Source organism: Balaenoptera physalus, assembly GCF_965194825.1.
Source record: "Balaenoptera physalus genome assembly, chromosome: 14".
Classification (NCBI taxonomy): Eukaryota; Metazoa; Chordata; class Mammalia; order Artiodactyla; family Balaenopteridae; genus Balaenoptera; species Balaenoptera physalus.
The window spans coordinates 47,436,347-47,455,118 of record NC_138893.1 but is presented as its reverse complement, the minus strand read 5'-3'; the positions used below and the strand labels follow the sequence as shown (position 1 = coordinate 47,455,118).

Genomic DNA, 18,772 nt, shown 5'->3' with positions numbered 1-18,772 from the left:
TATCATCATCATGCCAGATACTGTGCTGGTGGCTTTATCTCCTTGTCTCAATTCCTCTTCATAGTTCTGGGGTTGGGGGTTGTCATCCCCAATCAGCGGATGAGGAAGGTTAACCTCAGGAGTTTGGTGTGGATAAAGAATATAAGCTCTGGTGTTAGGTGGCCTGGGTTGGAATCCTGCCTCTGCTAATCTGTAGCTGTGTGAGGTTAACTTCTCTGCACCTGAAGTTCTTGATCTGTATTATGGGACAATATAGAACCTATGAAAAGGGATGTTGTTGGGACATTAAGAGTGTACAAGACTAATGGCTCAGGATCCCCATCTTTGACGTCATACCTTGTCCTATTTCGTGCACTCACACCGATGCTCCTGGGCTGCCTGGGTCCTAACTCCCCAGATGTGGGGAGAGAGCTCCTATATTTTGCTCCTGGCCCATATCCCTGATTTCTGAGGGCACTCCAGTGTGGGGAAAGCCTGTGATTCTCCCCAGTAATAAAATTAACCAGCACTAGGTAGAGAATTCTAGAATATAAGGCTACTTGTCCCCAGTAGTGTAACCATTTAACTTCAGTAGCTCCCTACGAAACTGAGTAATTCAGTGAAAGGAAGAGCATGGCTTCACTCTACAGGCAGCACAGAAACTAGCACGTAATTGTGCCAGAAGAATTCATTTATCCCCCTTCATTTTAGCTGCCCTCAGTCATAGTCTCAGGTTTCATCACTCTCGTTCAGTGCCCACACGGGGAAAGCATGACACCTCAATGTCCTTGGTCACCGTTTATCATGTACCAACAACAGTAGCTCCCTCTTTTGCCTGGGCCCTCCGTGTGGCTGGCTTCATGCAAGGTCTGTGTCTCTGTTCATTGTTTTCTCTACAGTCAATGAAATCTGAACATGGGATGTGTGTTGGATGACATTAAGAAATTAGTGTTGATTATATAAGGTGTAGTAGGAATGTTATGGTTATGTTTTGTAAAAAAAAAAAAAAAGCCTTTTTATGAGAGATGTATTGAAGTATTTACAAATGAAATGATACATAGTCTGGGGTTTATTTTAGAATTTTCCAGCAAAGAAATGAAGAAAGGGGGAAGGGATCAGAGACACATGGATATGGAGATGGAAGATCGATGAAATAAAATTGGCAAAATGTTAAAAATAAAAGGCATGTTGAAAGGAAGATTGAAAGAACTTAGCATTATGCTTGGCAAATAAATGACCAATTATTCTTCTTATTCCTAATTCCAAAGCCCATAATATTAACCATACTTTGGGTTCATTCTGTTCTTTTTCTACCTGGTTAAGGTTGGTGCTCAGCTCATTAATGTTCAGCCTACTTTTCTAATAGAAATAAGCATTTACAGGTACAAAATATCCTTGAAAAACTTTCGTTTCTTCCCACAGGTTTTGAAACGTGGTATTTTCATTTTCATCTAGTCCTAAATATTTTCTATTTTCAAAATTATTTCTATTTTGAGAGTAAGTCTTAAAAAATATCCACTATTTCTCCTATGATAATTAAAAGTACAAATTTAAATTTCCAAAAATATAGGTATTTTAGTTATCTTTTAGTTATTGATTTCTCACTTTTTGCATTGTGATCTGTATTATACTGATTCTTTGGAATTTGTTGAGACTTGTTTTGTGACCAGCTAAATAGTCAGTTTTATTTATTTATTTTTTTAACCAGCTTTTAGTTTTATTGATCTTTGCTATTATTTTCTTTGTTTCTATTTCATTTATTTCTGCTCTGATCTTTATGATTTCTTTCCTTCTGCTAACTTTGGGTTTTGTTTGTTCTTCCTTCCCTAGTTCCCTTAGGTGTAAGGTTAGATTGTTTATTTGAGATTTTTCTTGTTTCCTGAGGTAGGCTTGTATAGCTCTAAACTTCCCTCTTAGAACTGCTTTTGCTGCATCCCACTGGATTTGGATCGTGGCGTTTTCATTGTCATTTGTCTCTAGGTAGTTTTTGATTTCCTCTTTGATTTCTTCATTGATCTCTTGGTTATTTAGCAATGTATTGTTTAGCCTCCATGTGTTTGTGATTTTTACATTTTTTTCCCTGTAATTGATTTCTGATCTCATAGCGTTGTGGTCAGAAAAGATGCTTGATATGATTTCAATTTTCTTAAATTTACTGAGGCTTGATTTGTGACCCAAGATGTGATCTATCCTGGAGAATGTTCCATGCGCACTTGAGAAGAAAGTGTGATCTGCTGTTTTTGGATGGAATGTCCTATAAATATCAATTAACTCTATCTGGTCTATTGTGTCATTTAAAGCTTGTGTTTCTTTATTAATTTTCTGTTTGGATGATCTGTCCATTGGTGTAAGTGAGGTGTTAAGGTCCCCCACTATTATTGTGTTACTGTCGATTTCCTCTTTTATAGCTGTTAGCAGTTGCCTTATGTATTGAGGTGCTCCTATGTTGGGTGCATATATATTTATAATTGTTATATCTTCTTCTTGGATTGATCCCTTGATCATTATGTAGTGTCCTTCCTTGTCTCTTGTAACGTTCTTTATTTGAAAGTCTATTTTATCTGATATGAGTATTGCTACTCCAGCTTTCTTTTGATTTCCATTTGCACGGAATATCTTTTTCCATCCCCTCACTTTCAGTCTGAATGTGTCCCTAGGTCTGAAGTGGGTCTCTTGTAGACAGCATATGTATGGGTCTTGTTTTTGTATCCATTCAGCAAGCCTGTGTCTTGTGGTTGGAGCATTTAATCCATTCACGTTTAAGGTAATTATCTATATGTATGTTCCTATGACCATTTTCTTAATTGTTTTGGGTTTGTTTTTGTAGGTCCTTTTCTTCTCTTTTGTTTCCCACTTAGAGAAGTTCCTTTAGCATTTGTTGTAGAGCTGGTTTGGTGGTGCTGAATTCTCTTAGCTTTTGCTTGTCTGTAAAGCTTTTGATTTTTCCATCGAATCTGAATGAGATCCTTGTGGGGTAGAGTAATCTTGGTTGTAGGTTCTTCCCTTTCATCACTTTAAATATGTCATGCCACTCCCTTCTGGCTTGTAGAGTTTCTGCTGAGAAATCAGCTGTTAACCTTATGGGAGTTCCCTTGTATGTTATTTTTCGTTTTTCCCTTGCTGCTTTCAATAATTTTTCTTTGTCTTTAATTTTTGCCAATTTGATTACTATGTGTCTTGGCGAGTTTCTCCCTGGGTTTATCCTGTATGGGACTCTCTGAGGTTCCTGGACTTGGGTGGCTATTTCCTTTCCCATGTTAGGGAAGTTTTCGACTATAATCTCTTCAAATATTTTCTCGGGTCCTTTCTCTCTCTCTTCTCCTTCTGGGACCCCTTATAATGCGAATGTTGTTGCATTTAATGTTGTCCCAGAGATCTCTTAGGCTGTCTTCATTTCTTTTCATTCTTTTTTCTTTATTCTGTTCCGCAGCAGTGAATTCCTTCAGTCTGTCTTCCGGGTCACTTATCCTTTCTTCTGCCTCAGTTATTCTGCTATTGATTCCTTCTAGTGTATTTTTCATTTCAGTTATTGTGTTGTTCATCTCTGTTTGTTTGTTCTTTAATTCTTCTAGGTCTTTGTTAATCATTTCTTGCATCTTCTCTATCTTTGCCTCCATTCGTTTTCCGAGGTCCTGGATCATCTTCACTATCATTATTCTGAATTCTTTTTCTGGAAGGTTGCCTATCTCCACTTCATTTAGTTGTTTTTCTGGGGTTTTATCTTGTTCCTTCATCTGGTACATAGCCCTCTGCCTTTTCATTGTCTGTCTTTCTGTGAATGTGGTTTTTGTTCCACAGGCTGCAGAATTGTAGTTCTTCTTGCTTCTGCTGATAGTCAGTTTTTATAACCAATGCCTAGGTGCTTGTAAAAGATATGTATTCTCCAAATGGTCAAGATTCGGGAGTCTATATGATGTTCGTCAGACCAACCTTGTTAATTGCATTGTCCAAATCTATATCTTTCCTAATGTTTTTGTCTACCTAATTACTGAAAAAAAGTTTGGAGATTTGTCTATTTTTCCTTGTAGATTTTGGCCTTAAGTACATTTTAGATTATATTCACAAGGTGAGTAAAAGGTTATAGTTAACATTTCTTCCTGGTGAATTGTTCCTTTAATATTATGTAAGAACCCTGCTTAATCCTTAATGCTTTTACTTATAAAATTGTCTGATATTAATATAGCTTTACCATTTTTTTTTGCATCATTTTTCTGTACTTTTAAACTTTTGGTGTCCTTATATTTCAGTGAGTCTCTTGTAATTAAAAAAAAAAAAACAGAAAACCTAATCTGATATCTTTGTTTTTTGACTTGTGTGTTTAGTCTATTTATATTTATTGATAATTTTAGGTTTATTTCTACTTCTTATTTTCTATTATTTACCCTGATTTGTTTGTTTTTTAATGCTCAAATATAGTGTTCCTGCTTTCTGTTGGACTGAGTTTTCTTTATTCCCTCTTTTTCCCTCCACCACTCACTTCTCTCTCCTCATTACTCCCTATTCTCCTTTTCCTGGTGTATTTATTTATTTTTGCTGAATAGTTACCACCGCTCAGTGTAATTCCATCTCTCTCTGATTTCCTTAAAAATTTAACATGCATAGTTGACATCAAGTCTAAACAAATGTAAAGTTGATCAATATCCTTATCCTTCTTACAAACAGTGCCGGGACTTGGAATGTTTTAACTCCAATTACCTCCTACAGTCCTCCCAGTATTAGTCATCATCATCAGTATTTTATAGAGTCTATGAATTATTTATTCAGATTCACCAGAATATTTACCAGTTCTTTTGTTTTCTGTTTCTTCACCTCTCTAATTTCTTACCTCTAGGTTCCATCTCCTTCTTCTTGAAGTGCATCCTTTCATAGTTCTTAAAATGACAAATTTTTCAATGACTAACACTCTCTTGTGCTTGTCTGAAAATGTATTTATTTTGGCCTTACTTGTAAATGGTTAAGTTGAAACCCTGTTTTCTGCTTGTACTTTGAAGATGTTAGTCCTCTGTGTTAGCTTTTAATGATGCTGTTGAGGAGTCTGCTGTCAGTCTAATTATTATTGCTACTTTTTAAGTATCCTGCCCTTTCTTTGTTTGATTGTTAGAGTTTCTCTTTGTCCTTCGTGTTCTGGAATTTCAACACAATGCACTTGGTATGAATTTAGTCTTAATTACTATGCTTAGGACTCATTGTGTTTCCTGAATCTGAGGATTCCTGTTGTTAAAAAACAAAATTCAACTGAGTAAATTTTAAAGATATTATTGGATTTTTCCAACAATTCATGAATTGGGCAATATTCCATCTAGCAATTAGAAAGTAACTCTAAAGAGCTGTACAAAATGGAAAACTTTTATAGGCAGAAGGGGGCAGGACAAGGAAGTTACTAGCAAAGAGTGTGTTGTCTCAGGCAAGGTCACCTTCCTTTGGGGTACAGCAGGGGTCTGTCAGGCAGATTTCCTCAATGACCAGGAATGACCAGTGCTGACCAGGTAATTTCAGACTGACCAGTTGAGATTACATTTCTAGGAAAGGCTGAAATTGCAATTGGGTTAGGCATTAAGTCTCAGTTTGTTGATGTGGGCTTAACACAAGTGACTGCATTTTGGGCCTTTTGTCTCTTTTTTTAACACTGCATCTTTGAATAATCTCTCCTTTATCTTTCTATTTTCACTCCTTCTGGAACTCTTATTAGATGTATGTTGGACTTCTTCACATTCTTTTTTTCTTATCTACTGACCTCTTTGATATTTTTCTTCTCTTTATTTATTGTGTTACATTTTCTCAGCCTTATCTTCTTGTTCACGAAGTCTCTCCTGAGGTGTGCTCATCTGCTATTAGCCAATCCATCAAGATTTTATTTTCAAAAATTTAATTTTTATTTTCTAGTGATTCTTTTTCACATATGACTGGTCTTTGTTGATAGTGTCTTGATCTTTTATGTTTTTATTCCTTTCTTTATGTCTTCAATTAATTGAAACATTTATTTTATAGTCTTTATCTGATTGTTCTATTATTTGAAGGTCTTGGAGGTCTTTCCTATTGTTTACTGTGACTGCTGACTTTCATTCATGGTGGACTTTTTCCGTTTGTGTTGAATTTTGGATTATGAACTCATTTTCAGAAAGGCTTTATTTATGGAACTTGGGAATGGTCCAGGTTAAGGGTATGTCCTTTCATTTGTTTCTGTCGGACGCTCTAAGAGATATCACTTGCTTAGGATAAGTTTTTATGTTAAATTCTCATTTTGGGGCTTTCTAGACTACCTGGTTGATGTATATTAGAACTCTAAACTCTTATGATAGAAGACCCATGGATACAGATCCTCAGGGTAGGCTTTTTTTTTTTCCCCACGCAGAACCCAGGAGAGATAGTTGGATTTCCTTGTGGTCTTCCTGTCCCAGTGGGTGAATTTCTCTTTGTTGTCTCTTTACACTGAGGCTGTAACTCTTTTAAGTCCCTAACTTTATGTGGAGGAGTCTCAGTACTAACTACCCACTTCACGCAGGCTCAGTACCTCATCTTTTATCCTCTTATGGCCGTTAAACTCCAAGCCCCTTGTTCAGTGAGTCCAGCCATTTGTCCCAATCAGCCCCCAAGAGAGAGCTGCAGTTTCTATTTACTGCTCTAATACGCAGTTCACCCTTTGATTTTGACATTCGAGGATCAAACTACTTGCAAACTCCATTTTGTGATTAAAAGGATGTGTTGTTTTGTTGAGCAAGTCTAATGCTTTGTGGACTTCAGTTTTCAGGTTATTTAGTATGCCATAATGCCATAAACAGAAATTTCTTGTTTATTCTAATCCCTAGTTTTCTCATCCATAAACTGGTACAATAAGTACCCACCCACAGAATTGAGTGGAAGTGCACATACAGGTTGATCAGAGTGTTTAGTTATCATTGACATTATGGTGATGATTGTTAATATTATTAACCAAAAAGCTTTTTTTTTCCAGGTCTCCAAAGTTTAATATCCTGCCTCACTCCCCTCTGTCCAGTTCCTCATTTCATCTTTCTTTTGGATGGTTGGGCTGCCCTGGGTCTGCTGTGAATTTTCTTCCAGAGCTTGCACATCTGCTGACAAACAAGCCTTGGTATCTTGGTGAAACCCTGGGTGCTCCACGGGGTTTGACAGTTTCTCAATTTCGTCTGTTTTATTAAATTATTAGAGAAGTTCTCTAAACTCACAACAGAACATTTTGCAATTAGGAAGATTTTTGGTTGAACTCTTTTGAGTATCAGAACATTTTTTAAATGATTGTTTAATCTGTTACATGGTGCTGAAGAGCCCCTATCATTTCCCAGCAGCAGATGTAATGGAAGTCTATTTGCCCCCAATAGACTGTGAGTTCTTTGAGGAAAGGCACTTGTTAATTAATCCTTCTAACCCCAATGCCTGATACAGAACCAGGCATATAATAAGTGCTCAGTAAAGATGGACAGGCTCTTTGCCTGGGCAACTCCTGTTCACCCTTTAGGCCTGAGACTAAATGCTCGCTCCTCAGGGGTCCCTCTTAGGTCTCTAGGTTAGGTTTCTTGGTACACGTTCCCATACCTTGACTTCACTTTCATACCACTGTCACACTTGTAATTAATGAAATAATTGCAATTGTGTGCTTAGTGACTTTCCTGCTAGACCATAAGCTTTCCAAAGGCAGTTCCCATGTCTATTGCAATGATTATTTCATCCCTCGCAAATATTTATTTAGTGACTGATTAAATGTTGCAAGAACGGTGGTCCTTCAATAAGTGATGTGTCCCACAGTCATTTGAGTTCTGTCTTTGAGCTCTGAGAGGTTATGGGAATTACTGTTCCTGTTGCCTCTGCATTTGTGTTATTAACTTCTAACTTTGCAGGAGCCTGGAATTTACTGTGTTTTACAATGTTGTGTTAGTTTCTGCTATATAACAAAGTGAATCAGCTATACATATACATATATCCCCATGTCCCCTCCCTCTTGCGTCTCCCTCCCACCCTCCCCATCCCACACGGAGCTGATCTCCCTGTGCTATGCAGCTGCTTCCTGCTAGCTATCTATTTTACGTTTGGTAGTGTATATATGTCCATGACACTCTCTCACTTTGTCCCAGCTTTCCCTTCCCCCTCTCCTTATCCTCAAGTCCATTCTCTATGTCTGTGTCTTTATTTCTGTCCTGCCCCTAGGTTCTTCAGAACCTTTTTTTTTTTTAGATTCCATATATATGTGTTAGCATATGGTATTTGTTTTTCTCTTTCTGACTTACTTCACTCTGTATGACAGACTCTAGGTCCATCCGCCTCACTACAAATAACTCAATTTCGTTTCTTTTTATGGCTGAGTAGTATGGAAAGCTGCTTCTTCCTTGGCATCTGGGTCCTGCCCTTTCAAGGTGAACTTTCTCTCTAATTTTATGACTGGGTGCAAGTTTGGTTTACTTAACTGTAAAATGGCTTGAATGATAAGAGGGTTTGGATGGATCTGTGCAAATTATTAGCTGTGCAGTGAGAGCAAACCTCATAGAGCACATTTTTAGATAATTCTTTGGTAGGATCTTCATTTTTCTTTATCTTCTGATTGTCTTACATTTATTGAATGTTTACAGTGGGTTAGACCTTGTTCTAAATGCTTTGTATATGTATTATCTCATTTAATCATTGTCACACCCCAATGAGATAAGAGCTATTATCTTTCCCTTCACAGGCAGGAAACATGAGGCACAGAAAAGTTGAGAAACTTGTCCCCAAGGCCACACATCTGGCATTCGGTGGAGTTTTGAGTCTAACTGTGGCAGTCTGGCTCCATGGAAAACTAGGTCACTGATTTGATTCATCTGCAGACCATGTTGGTCATTAATGGGGAAAGGTCACATTTCTCACTGCATCTAGAGCCTTGTCACTCTAAGCGTGGTCCTAGGACCAGTGGCATTGGCATCACCTGACAGCTTTTTAGAAATGCAGAATCGCAGGACCTCCCCAGGCCTTAATAAATCATAACCAGCATTATAACAAAGTTCCTAGGCATTCAGGATACTGGTTCAGACAGAGAAGCACTGAGGCCCCTTTCTTAGCTCCAAAGCAAGAGCCGTGGTTCAGGAAGGAATCCCACGACTCTTGGTTACTACATGCATGGCCTTGCCTAGTTATCTAACCTTCTTATACTTTGGTCTCTTTCTCTGAAACTTGGAGCTCATCATCTTATCAGCATCCTTTTGTTGTTGTGAAGATGAAGGGAAAGAACTGCATAGAGCACTTAGCAGATGCCAGGGGGCACGAGAATTGGCCTGTGCTCAAGAAATATCGTTACAGCTGGTCCTCCATATTTGTGGGTTCCACATCCGTGGATTCACCCAACTGTGGATCAAAAATATCTTAAAAAATTCCAGAAAGTTCCAAATAGCAAAAATTGAATTTGCCACATGCTGGCAACTGTTTATGTAGTATTCACATTGTATTAGGTGTTATAAGTAATCTAGAGACTATTTAAAGTATATGGGAGGATGTGTGTAGGTTAGGTGCAAATACTATGGCATTTTATATAAGGGAATTGAACATCCGTGGATTTTGGTATCTGTGTGGGGTCCTGGAACCAACCTCCCATGGATACCGAGGGATGACTGTATTTCTGGGTTGGAGCATACTAACCTGACACCTTGTTCCTCAGCTCTTGAATTCCAAGGACTGAGATCTGGGAGGGAACTGACAAATGAGTGCACCCAGGATTTGAGGCATGTTTTAGGACCCCATAAACTCTTGAAGGCTACCGATGTTAGTATGAAAAGTCTAGAATGTTTCTTCGTTAATAGAGGCATGAGGATCCTTGATCCTGTTTGATAGCAGCCTGGATGCATTTGGCAGAAGCTACGGAGAGTTTTGAAGAGTGGAGGAAAATGATGGTAACAGCTCACACTTACTGCCTGCTGCGAGCACGCGCAGCCACTCCTTGCTAAAACATTTTGCTTTCATTGTATCCATAGGAAACCCAGTTGAGGTTGAGGCTGTTATTGTTTCCATTTTACAGAGGAGGAAACTGAGGCTTGGAAACAAAACTTGCCCAAGATTTTATGGCTAAGAAATTCCAGAGCTGCAATTATAAACCAGGGTTTAGTAAGCTATGGCCTGCAGTGGGCCATATCTGGCTCACCGCCTGTTTTTTTTTTTTAATTAATTAATTAACTAATTAATTAATTTTTGGCTGTGTTGGGTCTTTGTCTCTGTGCGAGGGCTTTCTCTAGTTGCGGCAAGAGGGGGCTACTCTTCATCGCGTCACCGCCTGTTTTTATATGGCCCACAATAAGAATAGTATTTATATATTTAAGGGATTAGAAAAAAATCAAAAGAATAATATCTTGTGACATGTAAAAATGATATGAAATTCAAATTTCAGTGTCCACAAATGAAGCTTTCTTGGTACACAGCCATGCTTATCCACTCATCTATTGTACATGACTCCTTTTATGCTGCAACAGCAGAGTTGAGTATTTGTGACAGAGACTGTATGGCCCACAAAGTCCACAGGACTTACTGTTTGGCCTTTTACAGGAAGGGTTTCCTGCCTCCTCTTCGAAACCTTCGTCACCGGAATCCAGAACAGAGCCTCTCACCACTGCCCTATGGTGCCTCCGCATAAAGCCACTAAGCATCCCATTTCCATGACCACTTTCTCTCCCAAATTCCAAAGTAATTATAAAATTATTAATGCACTGCCTTAAGATATGGAAGATATGGAAGGTGAATTCTAATATCGTGTCCCAGTTGCTGGTGGTGTGATGGACACCAACCACAGTTCTGGCCCATTCTGTTCGAGGCTAGCTAAGTGACCATGCTCCCCAAACAGAGCTGAAGTTGTTGAAGATATTCCCTCCCTAGAGAGACGGAGGGACTGAAAGGCACAGTGTAAGCCGGAGCTGTTGACTAGAAGCCCATCTGCAGGCTTTTGTTTGGGTCTAAAATCAAAGGGAAGAAGAATGAGGTGAGAGGGGGATTACCTCCTGGAGAGCCTTGCTGTCCTCACCAGAGAATGTATAACGTGTTGGGAATGGCGGCAGTGGCTTCTTCCCCAGCGTGTTCCTGCTGGGCTGCTGCGCCCCTGCCACCTCTTCCAGGAATCCCGGGGGATTCCTGCTGTCCTGCACATGCTCTTCCATGTCAGGGAGGATGGAAGGAGCAATTGGAGATGGGTTGTTCAGAAAACAAGCTGCTAATGCTGGCCCGACACAGAGATGCGCACACATCTGTGTGGGCTGCCTGCGGGGCACCATCTACCTCTATCCACCTGGTCTGTCTGGGTCAGCCTCAGTGTGAGCGCTTAGAGAGGGTGGCACCTCACTCATGATCTTAGAGCACCACAGCAACCATTAGTGTCTGATGGGCACATTATCAAAGTGCCTTCCATATATTGTATCTCAGTCGTTCCCAAATGTTTGACTGGGGATTGGGAAAATCTGTATGTTTCCAAACAAATATTCTTTGGTTTGTAATGAAAGAGCACAATGTGTAGCATAAAGCCAATTTTACTTTTTAGTTTTGGGGACCTCTCTTTTTCCGTTGTCCTTCTTTCTTGCCTTTGGAGATGTAAGATGTTATTTTTTGAAATGGCATTCTCTTATTTTTTTGCGCATTCCTTTCTTTTTTTAAATTAATTTTTATTGGAGTATAGTTACTTTACGATGTTGTGTTAGTTTCTACTGTACAGCAAGATGAATCAGCTATACATATACATATATCCCCTCTGTTTTGGATTTCCTTCCCATTTAGATCACCCCAGTGCGTTAAGTAGAGTTCCCTGTGCTATACAGTATGTTCTCATTAGTTATCTATTTTATACATAGTATCAATAGTGTATATATGTCAATCCCAATCTCTCAATTCCTCCCACCCCCCCTCTTTCCCCCTTGGTACCCATAGCATTCCCACAGCTGACTGGTGGGCTAGACCTTTGATTTGGTTAAGAAGGGTTTTGTTCATGTTATGTGATTTGAAATAAGTGGTTTTTGAAAGGGGCTGTCTTGATCAACTTCCTTCTCCTCACCCCTGTTTTCATCTCAGTATTGAGTTAGGGTTGAGGCATTTTAAAGTTTCAGAAATCCAGGGCAAAGCAGGCCTGATTCCAGAGGTTTCATTAGACAGACAGTAAGTCTGAGGTAGATACGGAGGCTCTTCCCTCTCCTCATGGGAACACCTTCTATACCCACAAGAAGAAAGGAACTTCTGCCCAACTTCCCACCCATTTCTCCAACCTTTCCAAGACTCCTTTCCCTCCCCACCCTCATCCCCCCAAGACCGGAAAGGGAGTCATTGCTCATCTGATTGGTCACAGCCTGAAACTTGGGCCACTTGTTGCTGATGGGCCAGGTCATCATATGTTAAATAGCTCCTGCCCTTGTGCTGAAGCTCTCTTGCTCTTCCAGTTTCTGTGTCAGAGGTCAGCAGGCCAGGGCAAGATACACCATGTCCACCATCCACCCTAAATCCTATGTATCTTCGATTAGGTGGATAGGCCTCATTGGATCTGTTCTGCCTGACCACTTAAGATACGAGAGAGAGAGAGAGAGAGGTTAAATCTCTTGGTCCCAACAATTATCTAGCCCAATGGACAAGAGAAGCCTTTCATGGCAGATGGTGTGGGTGATATCAGATAGAAAAGCATAGTGATTAAGAGCTCAGACTCTTGAGCAAATCAGATGTGTGAGTCCAGGGTTACTCATAATACCGTGTGACCCCAACCAAGTTACTTTACTTCCCTAAGCCTCAGTTCTTGATTTGTAAAATACAGATTATAATAATACCTTTCATATGAGGTTTTTATGTAGATTAATCGAGATCATTTGTATCAAGCACATAGCCTCATGCTTGCACTGAATGAATGTTAGCTGCTATTATCATAGATTGCACATTGGATGTAGATTTTAGAAGGATTCCCAAACTAGTAGCTTATAAATGGCTTAGTATAACAACTCAGCATTTCATAGGCAAACTCACTTTTGGGAATAATCACATAGACCCACACATTCTTAGGGAAGCCTCTCACGTTCTCTCTATGGTGACTGGAGCATTAACTGGTGTGCTCATGAAATAGGTTCCGTGATGACCTTGGTATCAGATAGCTTTTGCTGTATAACAAACCAGTCCAAAACGTAGTGGCTTAAAACAAAGTCATTTGTTAGATTTTGATCCTATCAGTTGGCAATTTAGGCTGGGCTCAGCCAGCCAGTTTTTCTGTTGGACTTGTCTGGACTCACTTGTGTTTCTGCAGGCAGCTGGCAGGCTGCTAGGAGTTGGTTGACTTAGATGGTATGTAATTCACATGTATGGTGCTTGGTGCTGGCAGTTGGCTGGAGTGATGGGAGTGACAGACCACATGTGTCCACTAGGCTAGCCCAGGTTTATTCTCCTGATGTCAGTCTCAGGGTTTCCAAGAGCAGCAAGAAAGGACAAGCCCCAACATGCAAGTGCTTCTGGAGCCTCCATTTGTGTCATGCTTGCTAATGTTCCATTGACCAATGCAAGTAACATGGCCAAGCCCAGAGTAAATGTGGAAGAGGATTAAGATCAGGAGACATGCAGCCATTATTGCAACAATATGCCACAGTCTCCTTTCTTCTGTGAATCTGAGGGGAAATACTTTGCGTTTAAGCATTCAAGTGGTATAAGACCTCTTTTTTTTAATCCTTTGTCAGATATGGTATTTTAATATGCTTGGCATCTGGTCGCTCTCCTTGGATTTTATTGCTGACATGTTTTTCTTTTCTTTAATCTTTTATTCCCTTTATTTGGGAAATTATAGTTTGCTGCAGGACATAGTTCTTTTTATAGGAGAAACAGCTGTGATGTCATAACTGAGCACATTTCCTTAGGGATATGCATTTATCCCCATGCATTTGGAAACATGACCCATAATCCACTTGTTTATTTCTATTTTCGTCTCTGACTTCATATTGAATAAGAGCAAATATGTCAACCAAAAATATGTAAGTCAATAAATTAACCTTTTAAAAATGTTATTTACTATTTTCTTTTGATTTCTAGTTATTGAGCTCTAACAGATGAGGGAATGTTTTAAAAAATTCTTTCTTTTATAAGGGCCAGTTTGAATAAAGTTTCACAAAACCAAGTGATAAGCAGAATAACGTGAGGTTTTGGTGTCAGAAACTATTCACTTTTTTTTTTTTTTTGGTAAGAGCAGTGTTTAAACAGGATATTTTTAATGCAAAAACAGATAGTAGTAATATGGCTAGTAACTGAAAATGGAAATAAATAGATTACTTAGAGTTCAAACAAAACATTCTCAATAAAGAATTTCTCAGTGGAACATTTAGGTTCTTATTGAATCTGTGCATAATTATATCTTACTCCCCAAATGAAACAGATTTCCAGTGATAAATGTTTCTGGACAGCAGCAAGATTCAATTCAGTTCATTTCAAGATGCAGATTTATTTGTGAAATTAGAAGAAAATAGTTGCCAGTGAGAACCTGGGGGAGTCCTATTTTTAGCTGCTATGTTGGTGTTTCACCCAGAAATATCTCAGAGATAGAAGTGCTTCTCACAAGGATGAGAAAAAACTGCAGCTGGAGCAGAAATTAATTTGTATTTATAGTTCAGACACCTACATGAATCCTTAATCTGTTTTTTTATGATTTTAGGGGAATTTATAGAATCATTTAGATTGGAAGAAATCTCCAGTTGGTCATCAAGTTCCCTCTCCTTATAATGGCAGCACTGATTTTATTATCCTTAAAGCAGCTCTGATAGATGGGTGTCAAGTCTGGCTCATGTTTCATGCATTTAAAAATGTGTATTCCCTACCCTGAGTATATTTAATGTGTCGGAGACAGACCGGGAGCTGCCCATATGCCCAGGAGACCTTTTCTGAGTTCCTGACACACAGTCTTTTCTGGAACAGATGCCAAATATGTAGCATATTAAGCATTATATTGATGCCATCAAATCCAGTTTGCTTCAGGCTTCTGACAACTGGAAACATTTTTCCCAATGTGTACAGGGACCCAGGTGTGCTCTCTGCTCTGACATAATAACAGAAGGTCATTCCATCTTGGATCCTTTTGTCCTGCATACCTCCAGGGACCTGCCATTTCCCCCCCACCTCACCCCACCCCACCACCCCAGTTAAGAAAGCCTGCTTGGAAGACCAATTATGAACCAAAAGGTGTTTTGGGGTATCTCTAATATCTGCAGAAGTTTGTGAGGCACAAAGAAATGCAAGATGTGATCCTTACCTGCAAGAAATTTATATTTGGGAAGATTCCTGAGGTATATCTGGGAAGAAATGAGACTGGTCTCTATGAGCAGTGTGTGAAAATCCAGATCATTACTTTATGGTTCCACTTAGTGAAGGATACCCAATTATGCATAATCATGTTATACTGGATACTGACAAAAGTGAGCGCCCAGTTATGCAGTATAGATGCTGTCTAGGACAGTATATAGTATGGTGTTTGCTGTTTAAAACAGCTGTAAGTGCCAAGGGGTAAGAGCAGGGGAGAGTAATAAGAACTGGCTCCCTCAAGGACAAAGAAGATGTGATTGGGCTGGACTTTGATGTGTTAAGTTGACTCATCCAGCCATTACCTAAAAATATGAGTTGAGGAAGGATGGGATAGTGGTTGAGAGTACAGACCTAGGTTTTGAGTCCTTGTTTTACCGGTGGCTGACTTTGTGACCTTGGGTAAGCAACTCACCCTCTCACAGCCCCAGTGACTCCAGCTGTAAAGTGGCGAGAGTAATAGTACCTGGTTGTTTGGGCTGTTGTGAGGATGAAATGAGGTGCCTCATTCAAACTGCCCAGGACAGAGCTGGACATGCAGTGTGGTAAGAGCTCACTGCGTGTGATGTTGGTGCTTCTGGGGTGGAAAAGGCACTGTGGAGACACAAGGGTGGAGTGATGGAAGGAGTTCCTGAAGGAGGCATATTTGGAAACAAGTGCAAAGGGCACTTTAGGCCAAGGGAAGATGGAGAGTCAAAGTCTGGGATAGGGGTGAGTACATTTGGGATGTGGAGATGGAACTGAATAGCAGGGATGCATAACTGGCTAATTTGTGTTGGGGAGTGCCTTGGATAAGTTGGGTGGGGACCAATTATATGGTCTTAGAGAACAAGTATCAGCATTAAACTTGCGCCAGCAGACAACTATGGACTCTAATCGTGATAATGACCACAATTCTCATGGCAACAGTGATGGGTTTTGAATGCCTGTTGTATTATTGTGTGTCCAGTCCTATGATGGGTCTTGTATTTTATGTATTATTTTTAATCCTCACAGTAATTCCTGTTACTATGCATTAGGCCAATTTTACAAACAAGGAAACTGAGGCTCAGAGTGATCAAGCAATATGGTCCAGGTCACAAAGCTAACCAGTGGCAGACTTGGGGCTCAAACCCATTCAGTCTGGTGTGAGAGGTGAACCCCGTATTCTAGCCCAGGTTGGTTGGCCTGCCAGGCCTACGTTCTATAGGATATTAACCAGTCAGGGGTGTGACACAGTAAAAGTGATGAGAAGAAAAAACAGAAAGTCCCCAGTCAGGGACTGGGGCTGAAGGAACCGTTAAGAGATGGTTGTAGTTTAGGCCCAAGTTACTGAGGATATTGGCAAGGGACAGGTGCTAGGGTTGAGGAGAAAGGAGTAAATGCATGAAATCTTTAAAAGGATCAATTTATAGGACTTGGCAATTGAATGTCTGTAGGACAAAGAAGAAGAGTCAAAGGTGGCTTTCAGATTTCCATCCTGATCAGTGACAAGTGCCAGGTTGGTGCAGCGGATCACTGCCTTGGGGCCTGTTAACCACATCACACCCACCCTGCTCCTACTCTCCCACCATTTTCCCACCTCCCCACCCACACACAGAGCTGCCCAGGCTGAAACTTGGACCATGAGACTCTAAATCTTGAACAGAAGGTGAAAATAAAACAGGAAAGAAACCCCATGTCACATAAGGGCTGCAGTTACCATTACAGAAAAACGAGGGACTCTAGTAATTCTTTCCTCCCCACTTTCACTCTTCCTAACTGTGCCTCTGGTGGGCACTGGCAGTTAGAGTGAAAGAAATCTTTCCCCCACTATGTGTTCCAGTTGGTTACTGCTGACGTATTGGGAGGCTGTTGATTTTTGCATGCTTAATTTGTATCCAACCCACCACACTAAATAGCTTCTCAGTAAATTTTCTGGGCTTTTTAGGTATATAATCATACCTTCTCTAAGAAGTGATGATTTTCTTCTTCCTTTCCAATAATTATTCAATTTGTTTTTGTTTCCTGACTCATCACTTTGTTTATAATATCGATATTTTAAAAAATTAGTTGGAATAACAAAAATAATGTTGATTTTTTTGAGCATCTGTAGGAAGGATGGATTGTAAATCAGAGAGGCTAAAGATAGAGTGAATGGCCAGGAGGCTACTGCAGTAGAATCATGATGTTATGATGCCCAAGGAAATTGAAAGGAAGGTAATAGTCACAAGAGAAAATGGGCTGGCCTTGCTATTGTGGCCTGGGCACAAAAGATGACTTTCGGGCCTCAAATCCAAAGTTTGGTAATCTAGAAGTCACCGGGAACTTGACTCCGTTGTTAATAGAGTTTGAAGTTTACTGCAATCAATTCACCTGAAAAGAGGTGAGAATATAGAAATTAATTAGAATTCTCAGGTTATAAACTGCTCCAGGACTGTGGATTTAAAAGAAATTAGCTGGTATTTTAATTTTCTTCAATATTGCCATGGTCTGATTCTTAACCTACCTAGAGGCAAAACATCACATACTAACTACAATTTATAAATGTTTTTTCCAGTTGATAAAACCGTTTTTCATACATCATCTCATTTGGTCTCCAACAACTCTGTGAGGTAGATGACGAGAGAAGTATCTAACATTTGCCCAGCAAGTTACAGTTTGCAAAATCCTCCCACCTACACAACCTCATTGAATACTCAACACTCGCTGGTTTCTAACGTGCACCCAAAAGGTTTATCTAATGGTGGTTTGCTACATGCAGACTTTTTGGTCTTTGAAAATGAAATTCCCCACGGAGAATGTCCTTCCTTGCCTTGTCCACATGCTGAACCTCTCTTCATTTCTCAAAACCCTGTTCAAGGAGGACATTATCTTTGCTCCTTCCTCACAAGAGAGAGGTAATGGACAGGGGTGGAGTGGAGGGAAGCTGGGCAAAGTAGCTCAGGAAGGGAGAAGCCAGCCCTGTGGCCCTTGGGGGAGGAATATGGAGAGGATGGTTGACAAGAAGTCCTCTTGGCAATGCTGAGGGTTATGGAAACTTTGGTGTGGCCTTATCATCTTTGGCTTTCCCCCAAAGTAGAGGCAGTGGAGAAGGTTGTGTGAGGGTGTGTAGTGTGCTGTTTAGAGGATGACATTTCATAAGCAAACACACATACATGCATCTAGAGGCTCCCATTCTGCAGCTCCTGTTAATTCCTTTGATTTTAGGAGAAGGAAAGGGAAAGCTCCTTTGATTGCTTGCAGGATCTTTCAGTGAATTGTGTCCAGTTTTGCAATGGAACTCAGAAGGCATCTCATAGAGGCCGAGAGAGGAGAGAGTTTCAAAGAGGGGGTAGGTCATCACTGTTGGCATCTTCCAAGAGTAGGACAGAGGGAAGGATATGCCCACAAGGAAGCCACCCACTGATGCCCTCTTAGAGTCCAGTTCTGCGAGGTTGTTGGGCACAGAAGCCTGGCCACCAGGGGCCCAGAAGGGAAGAGACGGTGAGAGAATGGAGGAGGTAGACTTGGGTTACTTGTGTAAGACATTTGGCTGTGAAGGATTGGGGAAAAAGTTTTTTAAAACATACATGTA

The 18,772-nt window shown here is 40.1% G+C and overlaps 1 protein-coding gene across 3 annotated transcripts in view; it reads left to right on the top strand.

The window, feature by feature from the left end:
• CFAP58 (cilia and flagella associated protein 58) overlaps positions 1–18,772 on the top strand; it is a 263,223-nt gene that overhangs the window by 53,693 nt on the left and 190,758 nt on the right. The window contains exon 16 of one of the 3 annotated variants that reach the window (XM_082425121.1): positions 9,759–10,108. The exons of the other annotated variants lie outside the window; for them this stretch is intronic. Within the exon in view, the coding sequence (XP_082281247.1) occupies positions 9,759–9,776 (18 nt within the window). The 3' untranslated portion in view covers positions 9,777–10,108. Of the gene's footprint in view, positions 1–9,758; positions 10,109–18,772 lie in introns of those variants that run through there. 3 annotated transcript variants of the gene reach the window in all.